Here is a 23,747-nt window from a genome sequence, read left to right on the forward strand (position 1 = left end):
GTTGTGAATAGCTCTCATTAAGTCTTCTAAGACAAAATGGAATTATTTGCAAACATTGTCTAAAATGATACAGTGTGATTGCTTAATGACTACCTGCTGAATTAATTGATAAGCATCAAACACAACATCTTGTCATCAGAAAGGCTTAATCTTGAAAGAGAAAAAAGAATGAACACTGGTGCAGATCTAGAGGCCTTTCGACCTTGTGGCTTTAAATGCATTGTCTGTTTTCCACACCTATCTATCAGAGTGTAGTCACATCTAGTAGATGAATTTTATAACCATTCATGGCCAGACACAGCAATGCTACAATTCACACTGATCACAGAAATTGGAAATGAATCATCTCATGACAAAATATAGACAAACCATATGAGAAGTCCATTTTTGTTCACCATTTTTGGTGTCTTAGGCCTCACCATAGATGGACTCATCCTAATTCTATGTTTATGCTTACTTTTGCTAGGAGACCTCACTCTACTTTTCTCTCTCTCTCTCTCTCTCTCTCTCTCTCTCTCTCTCTCTCCCCCTCTCTCCCTCCTGGCCTCAAAGATCTTTAGAGAAGGAGAAATTGAACACTAGATATCCCTGTACTTCCATAAGGATCAGAGCAGTGGACCACAAATCTTCAACAGACACCAAAATCCCAGCTACTTAGGTCAGAGCACATTAAAGATTGAAGACAGAAGAAATCTGCAAGTAGATCAAACACTACTAAACTTCTTTTTTCTTATTATTAGTTACACTTAAGACTCCACAAGTAATTGCACTTTTTTTATAGACTCCTTATTCTTTTTTCCCCTGACACTTTAAACCCCTCAGCTTTCTATTATCTCTCACCCTCAATCAACTAAGTCGGTAACAGTCATGGGCTACCGCTCCCTTGGTTCGCTTGGATGGACTTCTCCTTTTGGCATACTAATCTACATTAGCCTCGTATTTACCGTTTTGCTTACTCTTAATTTTTTTTCTTTTTTCTTTCATTTTAAGGTAAGAGTAAAATTGTCGCTAAAACACCTTGAATTGGTCAAATAAACAACTAACACTAAAGGTATCGGAGGTTTTATATAAGTTGAAATTACACTGTGCTATGAAAAATAAATAACAAAAAGTATGTCAAAATAGACAATAGTTTAGAAGGTTTAAAGTGTAATTATTTTTTAATTTTTTAAAGGGAAATAAAAGAGAACAAAAAAAAATGTAAGTAAAGACAAGAAGATTGATTCTAGGATATCTAATCTTTCAATAAGAATCCTTAATTTAGTTTAAGCAAAGTAATTTAACCAAAACTAGGAGTGTAAACAAACTGAGCCCGAGACTCAGGTTTAGCTTTGGCTCGAAATTACTTGTAAGCCTTAGGCTTGGCTCAGCTAAAATTGAGCCAAGCTCGAGACGAGTCTAAGCCTGAACCAAGTCATAATTTGAGTTGAACTAAGCCAATTTTCAAGCTGAACTAGTCTGAGTCGGACCGAGCTCGAGCCATAATTTTTTAATTATTCTCACGCTAAGCCGAACCAAGCCTATATTCAAGCCGAGTTGGACCGAGCCCTTTATCTTAAGTCGAGTCATTGGAACTTTGATCCAATGAATATATATATTAATAGATTTTGACTCGAGCCTAAGTTGGAGTCAAGTCAGGCTCTTAAGCTCCACTCGAGATAAATTAAATTTTGAGCCTAAGATATTGTCACTCAGATCGAGCCGAACCAAACCAGAGTCGCTAATTTATTTTGCGGCCCCAAACCAAAACTAAAAGTTTAATTTGGAATTTTGGACTTGGAGAAACATTAGCATAATAAGTATTTAACTTGGATTTATTTATGGGCTGGGCCGAGCTACACCTTGGACAGGCCCAAGCCAAGGCATAATGGGAACTTCCTCGAGACTTGCGCAACTCAACGGCTAGTTTTTCAGTCCACCATCTTCAATGGCTTTGTTACCGTTGGAGAAACTATATTCAAATCTTATATAAACCTCGCCATCAAGCTTTCCCTCAACACCACTATCAATCTTTCTCTCTCTCTCTCTTGCCTTCTTCCTTGTAATCTCTCTCTTGCCTTCTTCCTTTCAACCCAATCTCATTTGGTGAGCGAAAACGCCATTAAATTAGTGTTATATAGGACCTTTTCTTTCTTTCTTTTCCTCCAAGAATCTTAGAGCTAACGCATTGCTTCTTTTAGGTGTCTTTTTGCTTCCAGGAATGGAGACTCCGTCATCCATGAGAAGGCTCACGAGGTCTCAGGCCTCTGCTGCTTCCCGTGAGTAAAAGAACCTGTCTCTTATTTAAATGATAATATATGAATTGGGTTTTCTCTCATCTTCCTCCTTTGATCTAAATCCAGTGAAGAGCAAGCAAGAAGAGACACTCCCAAGATCAAGAAACGCTCTGCTCGACATCACGAACGATTCGCCAATCGTCGGGCTCGCGCTGGCGACGACCGCCGTGGTCGAGAAGACGCCGTCTTCGTCGGCGATCAAGAAGCGTGTCGGGGCGAAGAGGACGCCGGGGTCTGGCGAGGCCTTGCTACGTGGCCAGGTGAAGACATTGTTGCAGAAGGTCGAGGAGGAAGGAGAGATTGCAGATAAGCTCTCATCTGGAGATCTCCCTCCTGCGAGAGCAGTCTTAGGCTCTTCGAGGTCCCCGACGCAGCTTCTCGCTCCGATTCCGGCAAATACGACTGATGCCATGATGGCTAGTCTTGTTGAAGAAGATACTACAAAGATTCCTCTAGAGGTTCCTAAAGCTTTGGATTCTCTTCTTTCTTGTTACTTTTCCAGTTTTTCGAGTTTCTTTTAGAAAGCTGATCATTTTCCTCGCTTCAGGTTGTTTCAGTTTTGAAGCAAGTGGAACATCTCAACCGGGCACTGCTCTTCGACTCGCCTGCAAAATCGCAAGTTTCCATCAGCGACTCGACGATCTCTTCTTCATCTTTAACAAACCAATGGAGCCAAAGCTCCTCCTCTGCTTGGTCCATCCAGGTTAATGCAAGTAGCCCCGAAGACGATGAAGAAGAAGAAACAATGGGAGAATTCGAAGAGGTAGACGATGATGGCGACGAGTCTCTCAACGATTTGTGCGACGAAATGACGAAGATGTCGATGGCAGAATTCAGAGGAAAGCACACAAGGTTCGTCTACAACAGCGACGATGAGATCGAAGGAGAAGAGGAAGTGGGCGAGAATTGTAAGGCAGCGCCGTCGCCGAGTGTGTTGTTTCTTAAAGGGCTGCCGGCGCCGGAGGGGAAGCACCTGCGCTTCCAGGAGGAAGAAGAGGAAAATTGAAAGCAAGAGTTTCGGGATCTTGTAGTGTTGTTATATGGTTGTCATTCCCTGACAACCAACCCCCAACCCCTAGTAGTGTGCTGGTCCGTTTGATTCTTTTCATTTTGCATCCTTAGAATTTTGGTATAAAAGGACAACACAAGATTTTGTTTCTTTTATTTTACAAGATTCACCAAAATAATATTCAACTATCAAGATTTCTCAAATGCTATTTAAATGCACTTATACATTCAGACTATATTGTGTGTACATAGAGCTGGACCAGCAGACCGAGAAACACTAGGAAAATTAGGTGAATGTACAAATCTCCAAGAGGTCGAGGTCCTTGATCAAGCATAAGATCTTCATGTAGAGGGCATCCGCAATAGCTGACCGTTCTATATCATCAGACACAATTTGCAGAAGGAAATTCCCAATACCTACTTCCTCTGCCAAAATCAGAGATTGGAAAACTTTGCATTTCAGATAAAAGGAAAGAAGAAACTGTTGTTGATAAAGAGAACAATGTGATGAAGGAGATAAATACGAGAAACTAGGGTCATTCTAACTAAAGAAAAATTGGACGATTGAAATCCTCCTGTATATAATTGATATATTTTTCTGCTCTCGGAGAAGCTGAAAAAAATCTCAGAGGTCCAAATTACCTGGTGACAACATTAGATATACAGACATTGCCATCCATCAGCCTTTGGGGTCTGAAGAAAGAAGTTCCATATGATATGTAAGATTCTACATGTTCTTGGTGCTGGCCCACCCATTCTCTGATCTTTTCAGCATCTCCTCAGATTCCTTTGTGGTTGACTCAGCCTCCTCTGTATCACCAGATAGAGAAGGACTACTACTACCTGAAAGGAATTGTTCCCAGAAAGAATCATTGATGCCTGGAAGTTTCTGATCATCATCGTATAAAATATTCGTATCAAGGGGAACTGTCTCATCCACTTCCATTGCAATAGGGTTTACATATGCGCATGCTGGCTCACACATTATGAAGCCCTCTCCTTGAGCATTGATTACACTGTCCTCAGGTGCTATATTTTGTAACTCGGAAAACTCTGGCATACTCATATCAGTAGGACCTTCAGCAATGCCCTCAGGAACAGAAGGCAGAATACCTACACCAGGCTGTTCTTTGGATGAACTGTTATTTGCCAAACCAGCAGGTGGATTCCCAGAGGCAGCTGAAGATGAGCAGACCGCGGAGAATCCTGAGCTCACAGTCATGTACGGAGCAGCTGAAAAACCAGAAGGAACCTCTGAAAGGGTAATTCTAGAGTTCCGAATTGAAGAAGTGTCATTGAAAGTTTCAGATGTGGATGCAAAATTCTCTGGTAGAAAACTATCAGAGTTGCTCAAAGGCTCCAATCTAGGAGAAGAATTTACCTTCAGGATCTGACTTAACATTGCTTTGCCTGCTTCTTTAATTAAAGGCTGATATCTAATGATTTGACCATCAGGGAAAGTAATTTCAGAATCCAGAAGATGGCCTTCTTGCTTGGGCAACCTCCTTTTCTTATTCGCTGCAGCTAGTCGTCTGTTGCTGTCATTTTGCTGCACAAATTGGGCGAAGAATCCTGGATTATGCATGCCTTTGGCTAAAAATGACATCATCTGCTGCTGCCGCTGTTCCATTCCTTGAAGGAGCTTACCTAATGTCTGTAACTGATTATCTGAGGTCTGTTGTTGCTGTCTCAGTCTGATCAGCTCATGCATGAGCACATTCTTATCCCATTTGAGCCTCTCAATTTCTTCCTCCAAACCAAACTTCCCCACCTCAACACATACAGCAACTGAAGTACTCGTTTGAGGCTGCGGCATCTGACCAGGCACATGGGAGGGTTTTCGCCTATGGATAGTCCTAAGAAGATCCTTCTTCCCTCTTAAGAATCCTTCATTTGCAAATTCCCATTTATCAGTATCAACTTTCCTAAATCCCTGCTCAAACAACAGAAGCAAAACAAAACAAAATATATCAAAAGAGAGGATTCAACTTTTCTTCTCGGCCAAAAGGAGTACTTGAATTTGGAGGCTTAATGTAAAACACTAAAACCTTTCAAAAGAATAAAAGAACCAATTCCAATTCCAAACAATAAAAATGTTGTGTTTGATGTTCTTCAGGAGAAGATCCCTCATAAATTCATCATCATCCATAAAATTAATTTACTCTGATATTACCCAGGTGAGAGACTACTGTGTCTAATCAATGAATCCACCATAAGACTTTCACCCGAACCCACGCCCGCTTGACCCGTTGGGCTCCATTATTCTTTTAACTTCTTTTTTTTCAAATCAAATTGATGCATATATGGACCAAGATTAAGGAATTTCCATTTCCACTAGAAATTATCTACCAGATTCTAAGAGTGTAAAAAGAATGTCCAATTTTACTCCATCTTCTTCCTCGGGAAAGATAGGAAAACCCAAAAGAGGCTCGAAATTACAAGATCAAGACACCAAACCTAAATCAAACCAACAATTTTCAAGAAACCGAAACACGAAGGAGAAAACAAGAGGGGGCGTGGGAGAAGCGTACGTAGGTATTAAGCTGGCGGACGAAGCTGGAGAAGTTATTGTGCTTGAAGTACTTGGGAAGGAGATCTCTTGCAAACTCGGGCGTGTTCCACACCACGAAGGTGTTGTTCTCGGCCCCCCACGACACGATCGCACTCGTAGCTGGGTCGTCCACCATGTCGTACGTCTTACTCAAGAACGGCGGCGGCAGCGCCCCCCCGTTCTCCGCCAGTCCGCCGCCTCCGCCGGGGGCGTCGCTCTCCATCGCAGTCAGATCGAGATCAGCTCCACCAGGGATCTATCTGGATAGTATCTCTTCTCCTTCCGGAAGAGGGGGGGAAAGAAAGGGTGTTGAGAAAACGAATTCGAGCTGGAAGGATGGAGGCCTGCCAGGGGATCAGGATCCAGGGGAAAGAGAGTGGCCGAGCTAGTCTACTCGGGCTCGACCATTTCCTGTCTTCTTCTTCTTCTTCTTCTTCTTCTTCTTCTTCCGTTTTTCTTTTATTTTTTTCCCTTTTCCTCCAATTCCTGGTTGACTGTGATGTGAGGAATGGATGGGCTTAAAGCACGTACAAGCTGAGACTGCTTTTTGTCAACTGTCCCGGCCCAAGGGAACTCAGATGGTGGTGTGTTGGTGTAACTCAGTAACTGTAAAGAAGAGATTTCCTTTTGATGCTGACCGAAGGCTGAATGAAACATCTTCTTTTTCTTTTTTGTTACGACAAGCATGTTTGTTTTGGCAGCGTTCACTCTTTGTTATCTATACAACAACAAAAAAAAAGGCTGCGTTTACTCAAAGAGAGAGGTGATTTTTGCTGAAAGAAAGGATTAGATATAGAACAGTTTTCTTTCTTCTTCTTCTTTTTTTTTTTTTTTTTTTTTGAGTGACCAAACAAAAATAAAAAATGGTTGGAGAAGTTTCAAAGTAAGATTCTACTATGGATTATGGTCCTTTATGCAATTATATGTTGCTAGTTTCTTTAAGGCGATGTTGTTGCAATAGTTTTGTAATGGGAGATTTAGATTTATAAGGTTATATATGAGTATCCCTAGAATCTCCCGAGAATATCAAAAGTTGGGATAAGTTTGGTCGATTCTTTTATTTCAGTAAGCATTCTTTTAAATAGAAGGGAGAAACACAAAGATAGAAACTTGAAATTATTAGACCCTTCTAAAACTATTATTCCTTAGGTTTAATCTAACTATTATAATTAGAATTTAATTGAGACGATGAATAAACCATTTGAAATTGGCCAAAGATTAATCTACCCTTGTATTCAGAGGGATAAAGACTATTTAACAATAAATTATTTGAACCTGAAATATAGCACAACCATATGTCCAGATGAACCATTGTCCAAGAGACTAAAAGGGTGAACGTTTTTTTTTTTTTTTTTTTGAATAATTTGTCTAAGTTATAAGTTTTAACCTATAACTTATCATTAAGCCTTTCCCAACAAGCTTTGCAATTTGCTCAATTGAGACTATTCGTCTAGGAAATAATAAATTTTAACCATTACAAAAGTACTTCTTTGAGAAGTATTATCAACTTCGGCATCTCAGTCATTTAAAAAGCTTCTTACTAGAGGGGGGGAATGAGCACTCAAGTAGTAAAATGATACTGCACCAATCAATGAAACAGTGAAATTAAGCAGAGAGAAAAAGAAAAGCAGTTACAAGTACCCATATATTTGTGGACTATTTATGCTTACAACTAGGCTTCTTTTACCACAGTTATTCTAGCTTCGCCCTATCACAAGACCCACAAGTTCCATTTTTTAAAGCTCTTCTAACAGTAAACAAAGGTGCAGAGTGTGATTTCTATCAATATCAGTGAATATATAAGAAAATATGCAGCAAACAAGTACATACTATTGGCAAGTGCATTAGAATCATACCTCCCCTTGTTGTCATTCAACTCATTGTAGGTTGCAGGAATTGAATCATTGATGCGCAAAAAAAAAAATAAATAAATAAATAAATAACAAACAAATTTATAGTAAGTATAGATCCAAAAGGCTGAGTTTTGAGTATATTATAAAATACTTTTTACTCTTACTACAATATCAGGTACCAATATTTTGCACACTGGCTACGTAAGATATGGGGTTTCCCTGACAATAATAGATTAAAAGATGCTTTAGCACCAACAAAGAAAACGGAGGAAACATTTCGTACCAGATGTGCCAAATAAAATTTTAAAAATCATGCACTGCCACAGAGAAGAAGGATTAATTTATCAATATTGAACAATTATAGCTTTCTTACTAGCATGATGATCTCTTCTGCTTCTGTTCAATTAATGCTCAAGCTATTTGCTTTCTGATGTCATGTATTTACATGTTTACTGAAACTATACAGATGCACTTTCACAATACCATAAAAGAACCACGTTCATATAACCATCAATTGCACAAAGAAGAAAACCAACCTATTTTCCTTAGTATTCTGGACTACTGCTCTAACTCCACAAGTAGAATTGCATAATGAGATTGTATACTTGAAACTTCTGAGCACACATATATAAAGAGCAAATACTGCATTCTTCTTAGTATCTGGAACCACCAAAAATATTTACGATAGTATGATATGAACTTTCACCAAAATAAGTCCTGAATGATAAGGTCAGCAGCATTAAATTTCATGATAAGTTCACTGTCCCTTCCTCTAACAAACTCTCCAGTACAATAGTAGAATTCTTATTTGAGCTACAATGGCGTTTGCCCATATCATCTTTAATTAAGCACACAACATGCAGATATATTTCAGTATAAGTCTTCAGATTTTAGACCCATGTTCTAGTGGAAAAATAAAGTTTCATTTATTAGAGTAATCATTAGTACATGCTTCCAATCTTGAGAAGGTTTTCAGTCAATATATGTCCAAACTTTTAAAAGGAAGAAAAAGGAGCTTACCTTATGTCTATTGCTTGTTTAGTCATCAATTCGATAAGAAACTGTATTTGTAATAATGGACGACTTGACTTCTCAAGAATATTTTTGGTCCATATAAGTTGAGTCATCATGATGGGGACAAATCTTATCAGCACTTGGATAATGTGTTAGACTGTTGAAGTTTCTTTCTCAGCCACACCAATGTTCCTCTCTCAACCACATCTAAGTTTTTCGCTCAACCATATCAAAGTTGACCTCGCCCATTTGAATCAACATGCAACAAAGATTGTTCTCGAACTTTGCTTAATATAACTCACAGATTCTCATCCAAATTAACCTTCATGGCCTATCTGAAACTTCTGAAACATAAACTTACAGAGTACAATCAAAAATAAAGTATCACCACCTCTGAAGGTCGCTATTCTCAATCCAGAGTTCCTAAAGACAAAGGAGCATATTGTGATGATTAACAAGCATGTGAGTATGTGACGATAACTTTTTCTCCCGATCAAGGTCAATTTCCCCAGATTCCTGAAAAACAAGTTCCTTTCTTCCTTCTACTCTAGCCAAATCCAAGATGTACCCACCCCTGCTTCAAGCACAAACTGAATGGCCCAGCCACTATCCCACTTTTTATCATGTGCTAGCTAGTAGACATGAAATCCCAAAGGACTTGGATCTTCAATGAACACCAACTATGATTACGAGCAGTGAAGAAGGAGACTGAATTTGGTACTCTAATCCACCAATGACATGAATGTTAGACTTTTCACATAATTCAGCATCCAACTTCGTCGATCAAGATGACCATCTAAACAATGAACATAAGTATTTATGCAAATTTCTATCACCCATAGAGCAAAGTATCACACCCACTGAATAAGGGGTACAGTTACAAAGACACAAGGGCAATAAGAGATAAAAATGTTCAAGAACTAAAAATATTAGCAAATGGCAGGATAAGATTGGTAATTTCTTTCTATTTTCTAGTGTTTGTACAAAATCAAATTTAGACTACTGAAGTAATTAAGCATCAAGAACAAGAATCCAGATCAACTAATTCCAAACAAACACAGAAAAAAGCAAGACAGCAATTTGCCAATTTCAACAGAACAGATAATTCTCAGTCGATTCATCCTGCAACCTTGGTGGAAAGAAGAATTAGGAGAAAAGCCTTTCTCCATGCACCAGAAACCTTCCCACAAATTTATATCTATTCCTTGGACAAATTTAAGAAAGATATGTAATGATTGGCACGAAAGAGAAGGAAGGATATACACTGTCCAGAAGTCAGAATATCCTACTTATTCAGATCCCTCTGATCTTTTTGATCAAGCAGAAGACTGCAAACAATGCCATTTGATTCCTCCAAGAACGAGAACGAATTTTGGTTACTAGAAGTCAGAAGATACTTCACGCCACATTCTCCATTGCTTTGTCCTCCTTATTCAAAACCTTCCAGAAAAAATCCGTCAGCACTGCCTCATACGATGGCATCTTGGCATACCCCGGGAAGTAATTGATATCGATCACGAGGTACCGATTCCCGACCCTCACGTCCCTTATCACATCAAAATTGAAGAGGCTAAGCCCCAGTGCTCGCCGCAACCCATGAGCAATATCGGTAAGGAATCCAAGCGGTGGCATTTCGACCTCATCAAGGCACATTTCTTCCGCCGCCATGGCGCAATCCTGGCTAGGGACGTTGGATACCTGCGAGAAGGAGAGCGATCTCTCGGTGGTCGACTCCAGCTTATCCTCCGATACATCCGGCAGCGACCGCCGCTTCACACATTTGACGTGGTCTCCGACGACGTAGACCTTAAAGATGACCCCGCCATGGTTGACGAATTCTTGAAGCACCAGCGGGGGTTTGAGTTTCCGAAGGCCGTCGCGGTGGAAGATCAGCGACATCTTGTGCGATTTCGCGCTGCCGTCGGCGACGAGGGGCTTGGCGATGACGGGGAAGCGGAGAGCGCCACAGACCACCCCGCCGGGGTCGGCGAGGGCGGCGGAATCGTAGATCACAACCTGACTCGGGATCCCGAAGGTGTCGGATCCGTTCTTTTCGGAGATCTTGATCTCGGAGACGACCTGGAGCATGGAGATGCGGTTGTGAAGGCGCTCGATGGCGGCGGGGCGATCGAGGACGGGGATCTCCGGGTGGAGAGAGGAGAACGCTGCGAGCTGAGACGTCCAGTGCTCGCCGCAGAGCTTGTGGAGGACGCAATCGAACGGTCCTTGGTCAATCAACGGGATGGAGGGGTCGATGGGGACGAGATCGATGCCGCGAGATCGAGCCATGGAGAGGAGGGAGGGCTGGATGAAGCTTTGTTGCTTCTTGGGGGCGAGGGCGTAGCCGATCGAGAACTTTCGAGGTGGCTTCTCCTCCTCTGCCGCCATGGCGCATTTGAGGGGAACAAGACGAGCTCTCGGTTTCTTGGATCGGTCTATTAGGGCTTTAAATCAAGAAAGGGAGGAGGAGGAGGAGGAGGAGAGCAAAACAGACGAGAGGGAGAAAGGAGGAGAAGCGACGAGGAGTCTCGCGCTTATACCTTGAACCGAGGGATACCATCACTCGCCGGTTATCATACTTCCGTGCGACAACTTGCATCTACTACAAACTCACCCCTCCCTCCAATATGTGCATAAAATGAGAAGAACACCTTGGATCAAGTTGGGGGGTGAGCAGAAGCAAGGCCGTTTCGGCGCTCCGCTTGCGGCGTCAACACGTGTCGTCTCGTGGAGCTGTGGTGCAGTTCGAGGGGTTCGTTTTTGGGTGGAGATAGTACTGGTGCTATGATGTGTCGCGCTGCACCAAGTGGCAATCCCAAAGCCTCCTCGAGGAGGGGTTTCAATGGATATACATTACTGCTTTTAACCCCCAAAATAAAATAAAATAAAATTTTTTATTTAAATTTTTTATAATTTAATCCCTTCCATCTGAATCAATATCTATATTTTATTTTTACATTTTACTTGTTCAACTTTATTTTCTACTAAATTTAAGCTTTGAGGCACCTCATCTTTTGCTTTTCTATTGAGAATAGTTGAGTGGATTGGTTTACTGAAATCTACATAGGTTTTAGAGTATCTGAGAGAAGTTAACATAACATAGTATTAGAAACTCTCCTCTCTTTTTTTTCCTTTATTCTGAAGGTGAAATATGATATTGTGTGAAAAAAAAAATGAGAAAAAAAAAACTATACTCATCTGAGCAACAACTGTGACAATGGATTGATGGTGCAATCCAAGAAGATGCCAAGAAAATCCAAATGAATATGTCAATATGACTAACTAAAAAAGGTCAAATTGATGAGACACCATTATCACTAGAATGTAGAGAGTAAGTTCCAAACACAATGTGGGGCCTAATAAAAGCAAAGCATCACTAAGTATAGAACTCAGATCAATGAATAACTCTATCCATATGTTTTTATTTTGGGTTATATACAAAATATAATAAAATTATTAAAATACTTAGATTATTTATCTCCGATAAGTTTATCTAATAATTATAAATAAATATTTTAGTAATTTGGATGAAAATTTTAATACTCTTATGTTAGTCTGAAGTATATAAACTAATTTGGCACATAAAATTTTAGATAATAAAGTGATTTTAAATATAAATATAAGAGGGTAAAATATTTTTAGCATTTTTGTTTTTTTAAATATTTAAATATACACTCTCGACTCAAATTGAGATAGAAATATGTTTCATAGTGCTTATCAAATTGGCTCCACTCGAATAGTATTAAACTGAAATAAAACAAGCCAAGCTTAATTAATAACTATATAGCTTAGCTTCCAAATTACTCTTGTACAACTAGAGATCTTTTCTCTTTTATTTTATTTTATTTTATTTTATTTTATTTTATTTTATTTTTTTTGTTTGAAAGGATGGTCTTTTATGCCAAGTATGGTGGTCACTACTTGACTTTCTTTGAAATAATTTGCTATCAAACAAGTTTGATTAATTAAAACTATGATAAGCTTCATATAGGCATAGAAGAGATGCCAAATTCCAATCCACATCTTATCCTTTCTTGCATAGATCCACAAAAGGGGGATCCTTCAATATGCAACTAGAGCAAATGATATAGAAAATTATTTCATCTTATATATATATATATGTGTGTGTGTGTGTGTGTGTCCTTGCCACCAGCCTAAAATATAAGGCCGGAATTAAAAATATCAAATGGTGACATAAAATATTTGGCCCACTTGATTGAGTGTAACACAAACTAAGTCCATAAAAAAATTATAGAGGTCTTCGTTGAGATGGCCTACTTGTAGTTTTTTTTGGAAGAATAATTTTGGGTTGAATATATTTTACTTCTCTACTAAAGATTAAAATTATTTTATCTTTAAATTTTTTTAAAAAAAACTATAAAAGAGTGAGATAAAATAATTTAGAAAATATATTATCTGAAATTGATGAAATATTCTGCTTTATTTATTCTTTCCGATGCATGTTTGATATTTTTTCAGTAAATAAAAAGTTTTATTTGTAAATAATAAAATAAAGCTTTATTTATAATATAGTGAAAATATAAACATAAGCTTTATTTGAGATAAATTACAAAGCACTCATTGCAATGCTCTCATAGTAGTACCGGTGTAAACAAGCCGAGCTTGAGAGAATCCAACTCTGATCGAGTTTAGATTGAAATTAATTTCAAGTCTGGCTCTATAATCAAACTTAAATTTGAAATAATTTTAATTTGAGCTAATTTTAAATTTATTTTAAATTTGAGCCAAGCTCAAGTCAACTCGATTATTTTAATAGCCCTACTAAAATAAACAATGGAGAAAATATCAATTGAGATATATCATAATTTGGGAATCCAACCTGCCCCTTAAAAAGGACATATATGATCATGTGGGAATGTGCAAATATAATTTTATTTTTTGCAACATAGGTTATGATAATTTAAACAAAACCCTAATGGAACCACCACCTTGAATTATTTATGAATGGAAAAATAGATCTAACACATGGGAAATGTTTAGGTGGTCCCTAATTTGGAATGGTGATTTACCATCTATTTTCTCTCCCTTTTTTCATAAAGAGTAGGTAAATTTTTTTGCCAAGGAGGAAAAAATAAATTAGGTATATTGAGGTTGTCATAATTAAGTTGAAAATTATTGTCGAAGGTGACACCTGGCTACTTAAAAGGAGAAATCGGATGTCTCAACTACTATAAAATACTGACTAAGAGATATTACACCGCTAGAAAACACGATAGCTTTCACACTAGAGATATATCTGGATCTCTCTTATTATCGCTATATGAAAAAGAGAGATACAAATATTAGGAGTTAATTTTAACATAATAATTGTTGACAAAATAGAGAATTTTATTACTTTTAAAAATAAAATATTTAAGATATCTAAAATATTCCTCGTTTGATTTTAAAGTTTTAAAATTTTACTCGTAATATTATTTTGCATAGAGTTTAATTAGCTCATCTACATAGTTTAATTTAACAGGGTTCGAATAACTATTTCCAGGATTATATAGATATATATCACAACTATGAGAATAAATAAATTCCACCATCTAATAATAATAATAATAATAATAATAATAAAATAATAATAAAATATTTTTTAGTAGAGAAGACAAATAGGGGCAGTTTGGGAATTTCAGATGTTAGTGTGTGAACAAAGCGACGACACCAAGTCATGCGGTACGTCCCTTATCCCTCCACGTGTCAGATGGGTCCCGCAAAGGTCGTTCTGGTAAACCTTCGGCACCGTATAACAAATTCTTCGCTCATCGTAGAGACAAAGAAATAAGAAAGGAGAGGAGAGAGTTAAAGAGATGGAGCCAAACTGTTCCAATGCGAATATTCTTTTCCTTATAAACCTGGAAGAGAAGGAAGCGGAGAAGAGAGGGAGAAGAGCAAGGATTTAGGTGACAAAATTTTCCATCTTCTCCCTTCTCTTGCTCCCTCGAATCGGGTTTCTTTTGCTCTATCTAAGAACCCTAATTTTGAGGGGGAATAGAGATGGGAAAGTGGAATAAGTTCCCGTTATCGGGGTGGGAGGTGGCTGTGGCGGCTGGAATCGTCGCAAGCTTCGGATTGGGCTTGATGGGGGTGTATCTGTCGATGCCGGCTTCGGATTACAGCTTCCTCAAGCTGCCGCGCACCCTGGAGGAGCTCCAAATCCTGAGGTAACGATTTAGGTTTTTCGTCTTTTGATCTAAAAGTTGCCTCCTTTACGGGAAACTTTTGGCTTGGGTGAAGTTTTGATTTGGGCTTGTGCTTGACTTATGATTTGGTAATGGAACAGTGCCGATTTAATTTCGTAGATGTTCGGAAGTTTGGGATATTTCTATTTACCCGTGGATTTAGGGAAGTTTTGGATATTTAATGGAACAGATCAATGCATACTTTTTTGTTTTCTTGTCGCAAACCTGCTTGATGCATACTGTTTCCTTGAGGTACTTTTTAGAGATCTTGCGGTTTTTGGCTATTCGGGTACTCAAAACTCAGTTTTTTATGCTGGCTAATATTGCTCTGCATCTCGGTCCATGTAATTCGAAATTTGGCATTCTTATGGAGTTATTTGCATAACCTCGTGTATTTGTTCTTATTTGTTGAGGAGAGGGATGGCATGAATAATATCAAAAGAATATGAAGTTATTTCCATGAGCTCATGTATTTGTTCTTATTTTGGCTGTTGTCAAGCTCGTTTCCATGTAGATCTGAGTCAATCTAGATTATATTTTGTGTTTAAGCAATTTGAAGTATATTTATTTGTTCCCTTGTCCTCATGTGTTTTCTTGCTTAGCTTTAAGATCTGGTAGGTTATACTTCTTTTTTTTCTTAATTTTTTTTTCTGGTAGGTTATACTTAGTATGACCTTTTCATTCCATTCATAGGTATGTTTAACTGCTTGAGCAAGTTTTTGACCATTTTTATTATCTTAAAGGAGCATCTGATATTGGATTTATTTCTTGTAATATTATATTATGAATTGGATGTCTTTGGGTCAGATATATGCAATGCAAGTTATCATTACTTTGTTTTCTACACTTCTTCTTTTTTCTGTGGATATCTGTATGAGCATAGCTATAATATTTTTTTATTTTATTTATATACCACAAGCCCAGATGATTTGTTTAGCAAGTCCAATATATATGTATTCACTGGACAGCCCTTTCATCATGACCACATTGCAGTACCTATGAATCAGTTCAGAGCTATGTTTATCTTGGAAAATTTTACTTTCTGCTTGATTTTTATATGCTTCTTTTACAGGGATCATCTTGAGAGCTATACAAGTGATTACACCATTCAAGTTCTGGTGGGTTACTGCACAGTCTACATTTTTATGCAGACTTTTATGATTCCAGGGACCATTTTTATGTCCCTTCTTGCTGGATCCCTATTTGGAGTTTTCCGCGGTGTAGCTCTGGTGGTATTTGCTGCCACGGCTGGTGCATCTTCCTGCTATTTCCTGTCAAATTTGATAGGAAGGCCCTTGGTCTTCTCGTTGTGGCCAGATAAATTGAACTTCTTCCAAGCACAGGTGATCATTACCTGGTATTTGGGTCAACTATATTTTTGAAGTGTTAATTATTATTTCTGTGCGGTGTGGGTATTTTATAAATGGTATACTTTGGAGTTCCTATTCTTCTTCTCAACAAGTTATCTTATTTGCTCAATCTCTTCGCAAATTTTGCTTGTGCCAGAGAACAAAGAGGTTGCTTCTAAACAATTGAAACTTTTGTACAGAAATTTTGCCTTCTAATGTCGATTATCTTTTTAGTAGTTGTAATCCAATTTCTTATTTTAATGTTTGTAATGTCTGATTCTGATATAGGTGCATCATAACATAATTATACAAGTCTTATTTTCATTCTGAGATGTCTTTGCATTGATCTTCTACGTTTTGAAGCTTTATCACATTCTGCTAACAAGGTAAATTACCTTTCCTTTCAGGTGGCCAAAAGAAGAGAGAAGCTGTTGAACTACATGCTTTTCCTGAGGGTCACCCCTACATTGCCTAACACTTTTATAAACGTTGCTTCACCGATAGTTGACGTACCCTACCATATCTTTCTCTTGGCAACTTCGATTGGGCTCATCCCAGCTGCCTATGTGACAGTGAGGGTATCATTATTCTTCTTTTTTCATGCGAATTTGCTGGTCAATTCTGATTGCCCTATAAAATCTATTGATTCAAATACTGAATGCTGTATTTTCTGTTTTATTCTGAATGCAGGCTGGGATTGCTTTGGGAGAGTTGAGATCAGTAGGTGACCTTTATGACTTCCAAGCAATAGTCGCCCTGTTTTTTATTGGGATTGTCTCTATCACACCTACTCTAATAAGCAAGAGTCAGACAGAAGATAATGGATTGAAGATGACACCCGTAAATGGGAGCTGATTGCTGAATTTGTTGGAAGCATTTATTGTACATATTAAGCTTCCTCGTCAACGCAGCATCTTCCACACTGATGCAGCAGTTTCCTCGTATCGCAAGGTAAGCTAGTATCGCAAGGTCAGCGTAGTTGGATTAGCGAGTAACTGGATAATCATTTGGGGGCAGGAATGGTTCCAAACTCGCCTGTAAATTTAATTTGCTATCTGAATTATGTACTCGTAACTTGATTATTCTCACAATATAGGGAAACTAGGAAGAACATTGTAACATGAAATAAATACATTGAATGTTTTTCATTGAATTTGCTCATCAAAGTCAAGAACATATTGTACACTGCCCCACTACAATCCAGTAATTTAGTTGATTCAGGAATTGCTCAGCTTGTTCACTCATGTTTTGATGTTCTTATCATCTTGTGCAAGCCTTCCTGAGAAAAGTAACACTGCCTTAAGAAATAAAAGCAGGCTAATACATAACAATCCAATATTTAGCACTTCGACTTGTGCCCACTTAGTAACCTGAAATGGAGGTGATGTTATTTCGAGACAGCAATATACAGTATAACTTGATCCGAGCCAATTTAGCCAGTTCAAAATTTTTAATTCCATTTGACTCAATCCCTAAACTGCCAACGGGAACAGCCTCTATTCAGAATTTCCAAAAGCGAGTACTATTTTAGTGGAGTCCCAACGAAATGTTACAAAGATGTCATAAGATTTAACCCCTAAAATAATTCCAGCAGCCTATGAAATAAACTCCAGCGAAGGTGATTAGCAAAAAGTCACTGTCTACAGTGAGATACTACCATCAGGCATCTAGTTTTACTGTTTCCTCGGCCTCTTATGCCGATGAGTATTCTCTGGAGTTGCACTGTCCTGCTTGCGTTTCATGGAGAGCTGCTTCGCCTTCCGAGCAGCAACTTTAGGCCTTTTACTGTTTCTAACTTTCTGATTTGGTGTTCGAACATTCTCGCGTTCATGGTTCCCGTTCTTGTTCCCATTATTACTGGACTGTGGGTGCTTGCGTGCCTTTTTCAAGACTCCAGTTTTGCTTGATTTCAGGCCTTGGTAAGATAGAGAAGCTGCCTTCGGCTTGGATTTGTCATTCTCTTTGGATGAACCGTTTCCTGAGGTCAATGCCCTCTTCTTTTCTGGGAAATCCCTGTTTGACCCAGCACTCTTCCTCTTAGTCGGCGTAACAGCATCTGATGGCTTTGCATGGGAGAGCCTCAGAACACGATCTCGAATCATTAGGTCTCGCTTTCTAATGATGGTGTTTGCAGCCTCCTGCAGTGGTAAATGCATAACATGATTAAAATAAATATTTGGGCAAAAAAGAAAGGGAAAGCAACATTCATACGATAAAATGAACTGGAAGTTCACAAGATACATACATACACACTTGTGTACACATGGACACACACACATATATATACTTCTTTTGAGAAATTGGCTGATTAATTACATGACAATCATCCAAAATTAAAAGCTAAACATAAAAAGAAACAAATCAGTTACGATTCTTCATCCGTTAAAAAGGATGTAATGCTTGTGACAAACATTAACTACTCTACAGACAACACAGGGCACAATTATTCAGTGCCTAAAGAACAGCTTGAGGAATAGAGAAAGCAAGCATGGATATTAAGAATGGCAGTCTCGAGAAAAGAAATATGGGACAAGGAGGTGGTTAAGAAGCAGGAATTATTCCAGAGTCTAGCGAGGAGAAGATGAGGACCCTGATTCAGATTTCTAATATATATCTTCACTTTGAATCACAAAATCCTATTTAAGATACACACACACATATATGCATAGAAATATGTATGTATATATAAACATATACATGCATGCACACATATATGTAAACATTGTTGAAAAGGTCCGACTTGCTGGATAGCTCCAGCACTTAAAGGCTAAAGGTTAATGCTAAAGCGCAGTAAAACAACTAGTTTAGTTTACTCCGATCTTTCTATTATCTGCTTGCAATAAAACATTTGTTATAAGTTTCAACTGATTTACATATTTATGAAAAGGCAAGTTCATCAGATGATGCATTACAATTACGTCTCTAAGATGATTGAAAGTTCAAAGATTGCATAATTAAATAATTGAATTATACACAATTTTGATGTCTCAGTCAATTTGAACCTAAAGCACCACATAATAACTAATTGCTACTCCATTTTTACTATGCACAGGTACACACACAGACATTCATAATACAAGTTCTCCAGAACATTTAAACAATGCTAGCATAAATTAGGGTACAATTGTTATAGCACAGCTTCTAACATTATCTTTTTTGTTTAAATAAGGGGTCAATGAACCATACCCTTGTTTTGAACAGAACATAGGCAATACCCTTTCCCAAGCTCATATTGGGATCTCTGACAACTCGTATAGCTTCAACATTAGATTCTGCTCCACTGGCCCCACAAAACAGTTCGTAAAGTTCTTCATCCTGATGTAACAGTAAACACACAAAAATGAAGACAAATAATAAGCAGCAAGGTTAGAAAACAAATTTTTCTTAGAACAACAAACGTCTATTTAACCACTGTACACTACAATCAAAGGGGAATTCACCTTCACATCAAAAGGGAGGTTGCCCACGAAAACAGTCCTCTTTCTATCATAAAGTGGACCTTCTCCTTTTAGTTTTTTCCGAGGAGGGCATGCCATGTCGACACGCATGTGGTGTCCTCCAACCTACAATTATAAGAAAGTTTAAATACAATCAGGCAAAGTAGTCGCCTTACTTGTAAGTTGCAGGCTTGCCGCTCATGGTAAAATTAGAAAAAGACCAACTAACTTGTTACAACAGATTAGATCATCATACCTGTGCCATATTGTGAGACAAAGCAGCATGTGCCGACTGCTCATCCTTAAAAACAATGTAAGCATGAACGCTGCAATGACAAAAGGGAAATAAGGTGCACGTGGAATATAGCTAAGAGAAATGGCATTTCTCATCATTAAAGAGTATCATTAACAACCCAATAGTATCCCATAAAAAGAGAGGCCAATCAATGGACCAGATTATCTACATTTCCTATTGCGGTTAAGGTGGGCATGGGATTATTCTAGAAAAAGGACAAATGCGAAATCTTTCAATTCAGGGACTTGCCATGCACCCTTATTTTGCACTCAAATTCTAATGTGAAATTACTACAGTACCAGTGATTCTGTCTATCAGAATTAAAATAACATATGCTAAAGCTCATCACAACAGTGATCTCAGTTCTCATGTCTTTAACAAAAGTAAAGAAGCTTTAGATACTTCTCCAAAAGCTAATTTTCAGACACACAGACAGAGGAATTACATGGTTACAGTGCAAAGGAGGTCCAATGCCAGGTCACAAAATGCCTAAGATAATCATGTCACTGTAACAAAGAGAACTCGGCATTCAGATAAACACCCATACCCGTCTTTTTTCTCTCCTCTTTTGATTTCAACAACATGATAAGGTAATAAAGTAACCCTACAGAACAAGATTTGGACTCTGTTGTGGCAGTGACAAGATCCGCAAGTTTGCACGACATCATCTGGCTTTTAAAACTTCCAGCCAACAACCACTCACCACTCGGAGATAGGAGGACTCAAGGTTCACATAAGATTCAGACACTATTGCCTCTAAAAAAAAAAACCTCCAATTTTATGGCATATGCAAGTAGGGATGTCTGAAAATTAACACAGTTTTGGGTTCTAAAGTAGTTAATGCTGCAAAGGAATAAAAATCTAACCTCCAACACACAACTGATGCCACAAGTAGTGACAGACCGTATCAAGTTGCATTAATTTATTCCGAACAACTTGCCATGAATATGAATAAGTCTACCAGAAACTTGAAAATCGCATCACATAGAAAGTATAACATAATAATAGGAAAACGAGGTAATGAAATAATAAATATAATTCTAGCTGCCTTCAAGAAATAATGATTTACCTAATCATAACCACACAGGCAAACATGCTTTATGCTTAAAGGAAACAAAGTAACTAGAAAAATAAAAAAACAATCATCCACTAGTCAAAAGAGCGGGAGAAGAATAAATTGATATCTCTAATCAACAACTCGAAGTTGCAGGATAACAAGAAAGAGAGAATTAGATATACACAAATAATGCTAAACTAAGTAACTATGTGATAGCACGGTGGACCAAGAAGGCAAGAACACAATGTTTTCTTATCTAAATATGTTGTTGTCTAATGCATTTGATAAACAACACAATTTCCAAAACCAAATAGATAAAAATTCGGAGCAAAGAAATTTTACCTATCAACAGCATCATTGATTTCTCCCTGGAATATAGCCCCTTTTCTAGGTGTCTTGGTCTGATGAACAAAATCCAGTGTCAGAAAACAACATAATTTAAATTAAAAAAACATATTCCTCCACATTGTAAGAGAACAAAATAGAACAGAGAGATAAAATAAACTCACATTTTTTAGAGGCACCGATCTCACCCTCACCGACTCGATCTCCCCAAAGGTCGCAAACTCTTTTAAGAGCGTCTTATGCTTCGTCTTCAACGGCAAATTCCCGACGAAGACCGTCCTTGCGAGCTTGCTCTCGTCATCATAAGACTCCCCCTTTGACACCACCATCTCCGCAGCCGCATCCGACGCCTTCCTCTTCTGACCAACCCCAACGACAACTCCTCCTCTTTCGTCGTCATTTCCCTCCAAATCCTTCTCCGCCGCCGCGCCATACTTCCTCCTCTCGTACTCCTGTTCTATCTCATCCCTCTTCCTCTTCCTCCTCTTCTTCTTGGGGCTCCCATCGCCATCGTTCTCGAGCTTCTTCCTCTTCTGTGGAATCGAGTCTGGGTCAGGGCTAGGATTAGGGCTTCTTTCCTTCTCCCACCTCCTCTTCCTCTCCTTGGCGGGGACGGCGGCCCCGCCACTGAAAGGGTTCTGCGGTTCTTCCTTGGGAGGGAGCCTTAAACCTAGCTCCGGCGGGACGCCCGGGGGTTCCGGCGAGGGCTTCCGACGGAAGGGGTTGTCGGCGGCGAAAAGGGATTTGACGGCGTTGCAGAGCTCAGGAATCGGGTTCGGGTCCTTCGATTTCTTGCCCATCTCTCTTTGGTTGGGTGGGGGTTGGGGGGGATCGACGCATTTGGTTGCCCTTGGAGACGAGCATTTTAATGCTCTCTTCAAATTGGGCTTGATGGATCAAGGCCCAATGGATCATAATTTCGGCCCCGTTTGGTTCCTCCTCAGGATATTTTGAACACTGCTATGGATTTGTTACCCAAATAACAAAATTATTTCTACCTTATGTTAAAATTATTATTCAAATTATTTCATACACAAGATAAATATAATTTTACTCTTAATTTAATTAATAGTATTTCACATGTCACGTTAAAAATCATCTTTGCTCTCTCGTACCATTCACCCACCTCATTTCACAAACTCAAAGTTTAACCTCAATTTTTAATATATTTTCTATTCTATTTCTTACTCAAATATATATATTATATACTTAAGAAATGACAGCAATTTTAACTTGAATTTATATACTAAATCAAGAATATTTGACTATATTTACGGTTCTTAATTATACTTTTATTTCAATTTTATATTACATCAAAAGAGATAGTTACACCACTGTTCTAATATACCAGCAAAACTCTTTATTTTTCTATTCCCAATAGTGGTACAATTTTAAAAGTTAAAAAAAAAATTTAAAATAGCTATGCTAGGGTTTTTTCTGTCAACTGAAACCCAAATGAATTTAAATTTTAGAAATAATTATACTTAAACTATTGTTTATTTTCACATAAATCTCCTTTGCGAGACATATTGACAATAGTAGTTTTGATTAAGTTGACATATACCTAACAGTTGATTGAGTTGACATATATCTAACAGTTTATTCATATTGAACTACACAAGGTCAACACACAGTGAGTAATGTCTCTTATATTAGTTGTCAGATTATTATTATTATTATTATTTTGTTAAAAATGTGGGGATCATTTTACTTTTGAGAAAAATAACAGAGAAATACTATAAATATTTTTACTCATAATTAAAGAGATTATATGATCGACTCTCACCCTAAATAATTATTATGGAGATTAGTTCATAGTAATTATTTAATAACGCACATGACTTAAAACTTAGACTAGACAATTTACTATATTTGGCTAAACATTGGTGAGGCCTAAGTGTCTTACCTATGTATCTAAAGACAGTTGGCCCTTTGTTCAATATTTATCTGGTATTTAGGCTAATGAACGATAAAAAAAATTTAAAGTGTGATAAAATAAATAAAAGGGGCTATATGAAAATTGGGCAAGTTTTAAGCTATCCTTAGATTGAGCTTCATTTGCATATCGAATCCAAGGTTGATGCTTCCCGTAAAGGGTGAAAATGAGTTGGATTAACTCCGATCTAACCCACTATTTGATTTGATTCGGATCAGATTCAAATAAAAAATTTCTATCCGATTCAAATACAAATTCAAATATATACAGAATTTTTGAAAAAAATTCGAATACAGATTCAGATACAGGTCGAATATAATTTTTGAGGATACAATATCGGATATTCGTTTATCCGCATATATTTTTGAATAATTTACAATTTTTAATTTATTTATTTAAATAATTAATATTGATATTATTACTAATGATGTGTTAGAG

The 23,747-nt window shown here is 37.9% G+C and overlaps 5 protein-coding genes across 6 annotated transcripts; 2 read left to right on the forward strand and 3 right to left on the reverse strand.

Annotated features, from left to right (window-relative positions):
• Positions 1–1,953: 1,953 nt before the first annotated feature.
• On the forward strand, positions 1,954–3,488 carry LOC140782712 (uncharacterized). Its single transcript, XM_073129436.1, has 4 exons — positions 1,954–2,085; positions 2,181–2,258; positions 2,343–2,734; positions 2,824–3,488. Exons 2-4 carry the CDS (start codon positions 2,201–2,203, stop codon positions 3,280–3,282), a joined length of 909 nt encoding a protein of 302 aa, XP_072985537.1. The 5' UTR covers positions 1,954–2,085; positions 2,181–2,200; the 3' UTR covers positions 3,283–3,488.
• On the reverse strand, positions 3,461–6,353 carry LOC140782711 (heat stress transcription factor A-1-like). 2 transcript variants are annotated; one of them, XR_012107931.1, is made up of 3 exons: positions 5,816–6,327; positions 3,927–5,217; positions 3,461–3,710 (listed from the first exon to the last, which is right to left on the reverse strand). XR_012107931.1 is itself a non-coding variant. In XM_073129435.1 (2 exons), the coding sequence occupies exons 1-2, from the start codon at positions 6,056–6,058 to the stop codon at positions 4,012–4,014; spliced, it is 1,449 nt and encodes a 482-aa protein (XP_072985536.1). In that variant the 5' UTR covers positions 6,059–6,353; the 3' UTR covers positions 3,461–4,011. The 2 variants fall into 2 exon arrangements, 1 of the variants encoding a protein (XP_072985536.1); XM_073129435.1 differs by having other exon boundaries at positions 3,461–5,217; positions 5,816–6,353.
• Positions 6,354–9,629: 3,276 nt separating this feature from the next.
• On the reverse strand, positions 9,630–11,292 carry LOC140781064 (inositol-tetrakisphosphate 1-kinase 5-like). Its single transcript, XM_073126846.1, has one exon. It carries the CDS (start codon positions 11,088–11,090, stop codon positions 10,101–10,103), a length of 990 nt encoding a protein of 329 aa, XP_072982947.1. The 5' UTR covers positions 11,091–11,292; the 3' UTR covers positions 9,630–10,100.
• A 3,176-nt stretch (positions 11,293–14,468) lies between these two features.
• On the forward strand, positions 14,469–17,392 carry LOC140781206 (uncharacterized membrane protein At4g09580). Its single transcript, XM_073127090.1, has 4 exons — positions 14,469–14,872; positions 15,963–16,233; positions 16,647–16,817; positions 16,930–17,392. The coding sequence occupies exons 1-4, from the start codon at positions 14,706–14,708 to the stop codon at positions 17,092–17,094; spliced, it is 774 nt and encodes a 257-aa protein (XP_072983191.1). The 5' UTR covers positions 14,469–14,705; the 3' UTR covers positions 17,095–17,392.
• A 199-nt stretch (positions 17,393–17,591) lies between these two features.
• On the reverse strand, positions 17,592–22,205 carry LOC140781205 (uncharacterized). The gene is made up of 6 exons (XM_073127089.1): positions 21,538–22,205; positions 21,371–21,429; positions 19,933–20,002; positions 19,680–19,802; positions 19,426–19,554; positions 17,592–18,377 (listed from the first exon to the last, which is right to left on the reverse strand). Exons 1-6 carry the CDS (start codon positions 22,171–22,173, stop codon positions 17,913–17,915), a joined length of 1,482 nt encoding a protein of 493 aa, XP_072983190.1. The 5' UTR covers positions 22,174–22,205; the 3' UTR covers positions 17,592–17,912.
• Positions 22,206–23,747: the final 1,542 nt, after the last annotated feature.

This window comes from Typha latifolia, chromosome 2, assembly GCF_019914945.1.
Source record: "Typha latifolia isolate L0001 chromosome 2, TyphaL0001v2, whole genome shotgun sequence".
Classification (NCBI taxonomy): Eukaryota; Viridiplantae; Streptophyta; class Magnoliopsida; order Poales; family Typhaceae; genus Typha; species Typha latifolia.

Excerpts from the sequence above, each read along its gene's own strand:
- LOC140782712 (XM_073129436.1), top strand. The coding sequence starts at position 2,201 with ATGGAGACTCCGTCATCCATGAGAAGGCTCACGAGGTCTCAGGCCTCT. Across the intron at positions 2,259-2,342 it reads TCAGGCCTCTGCTGCTTCCC|TGAAGAGCAAGCAAGAAGAG; the intron begins GTGAGTAAAAGA and ends ATCTAAATCCAG. Across the intron at positions 2,735-2,823 it reads CTACAAAGATTCCTCTAGAG|GTTGTTTCAGTTTTGAAGCA; the intron begins GTTCCTAAAGCT and ends TCCTCGCTTCAG.
- LOC140781205 (XM_073127089.1), bottom strand. The coding sequence starts at position 22,173 with ATGGGCAAGAAATCGAAGGACCCGAACCCGATTCCTGAGCTCTGCAAC. Across the intron at positions 19,803-19,932 it reads TGTCTCACAATATGGCACAG|GTTGGAGGACACCACATGCG; the intron begins GTATGATGATCT and ends TTATAATTGTAG. Across the intron at positions 18,378-19,425 it reads ATGTTCTGTTCAAAACAAGG|GAGGCTGCAAACACCATCAT; the intron begins GTATGGTTCATT and ends TTACCACTGCAG.
- LOC140781064 (XM_073126846.1), bottom strand. The coding sequence starts at position 11,090 with ATGGCGGCAGAGGAGGAGAAGCCACCTCGAAAGTTCTCGATCGGCTAC.
- LOC140782711 (XM_073129435.1), bottom strand. The coding sequence starts at position 6,058 with ATGGAGAGCGACGCCCCCGGCGGAGGCGGCGGACTGGCGGAGAACGGG. Across the intron at positions 5,218-5,815 it reads TCCGCCAGCTTAATACCTAC|GGATTTAGGAAAGTTGATAC; the intron begins GTACGCTTCTCC and ends TTGTTTGAGCAG.
- LOC140781206 (XM_073127090.1), top strand. The coding sequence starts at position 14,706 with ATGGGAAAGTGGAATAAGTTCCCGTTATCGGGGTGGGAGGTGGCTGTG. Across the intron at positions 14,873-15,962 it reads GAGGAGCTCCAAATCCTGAG|GGATCATCTTGAGAGCTATA; the intron begins GTAACGATTTAG and ends CTTCTTTTACAG. Across the intron at positions 16,234-16,646 it reads TGAACTTCTTCCAAGCACAG|GTGGCCAAAAGAAGAGAGAA; the intron begins GTGATCATTACC and ends CTTTCCTTTCAG.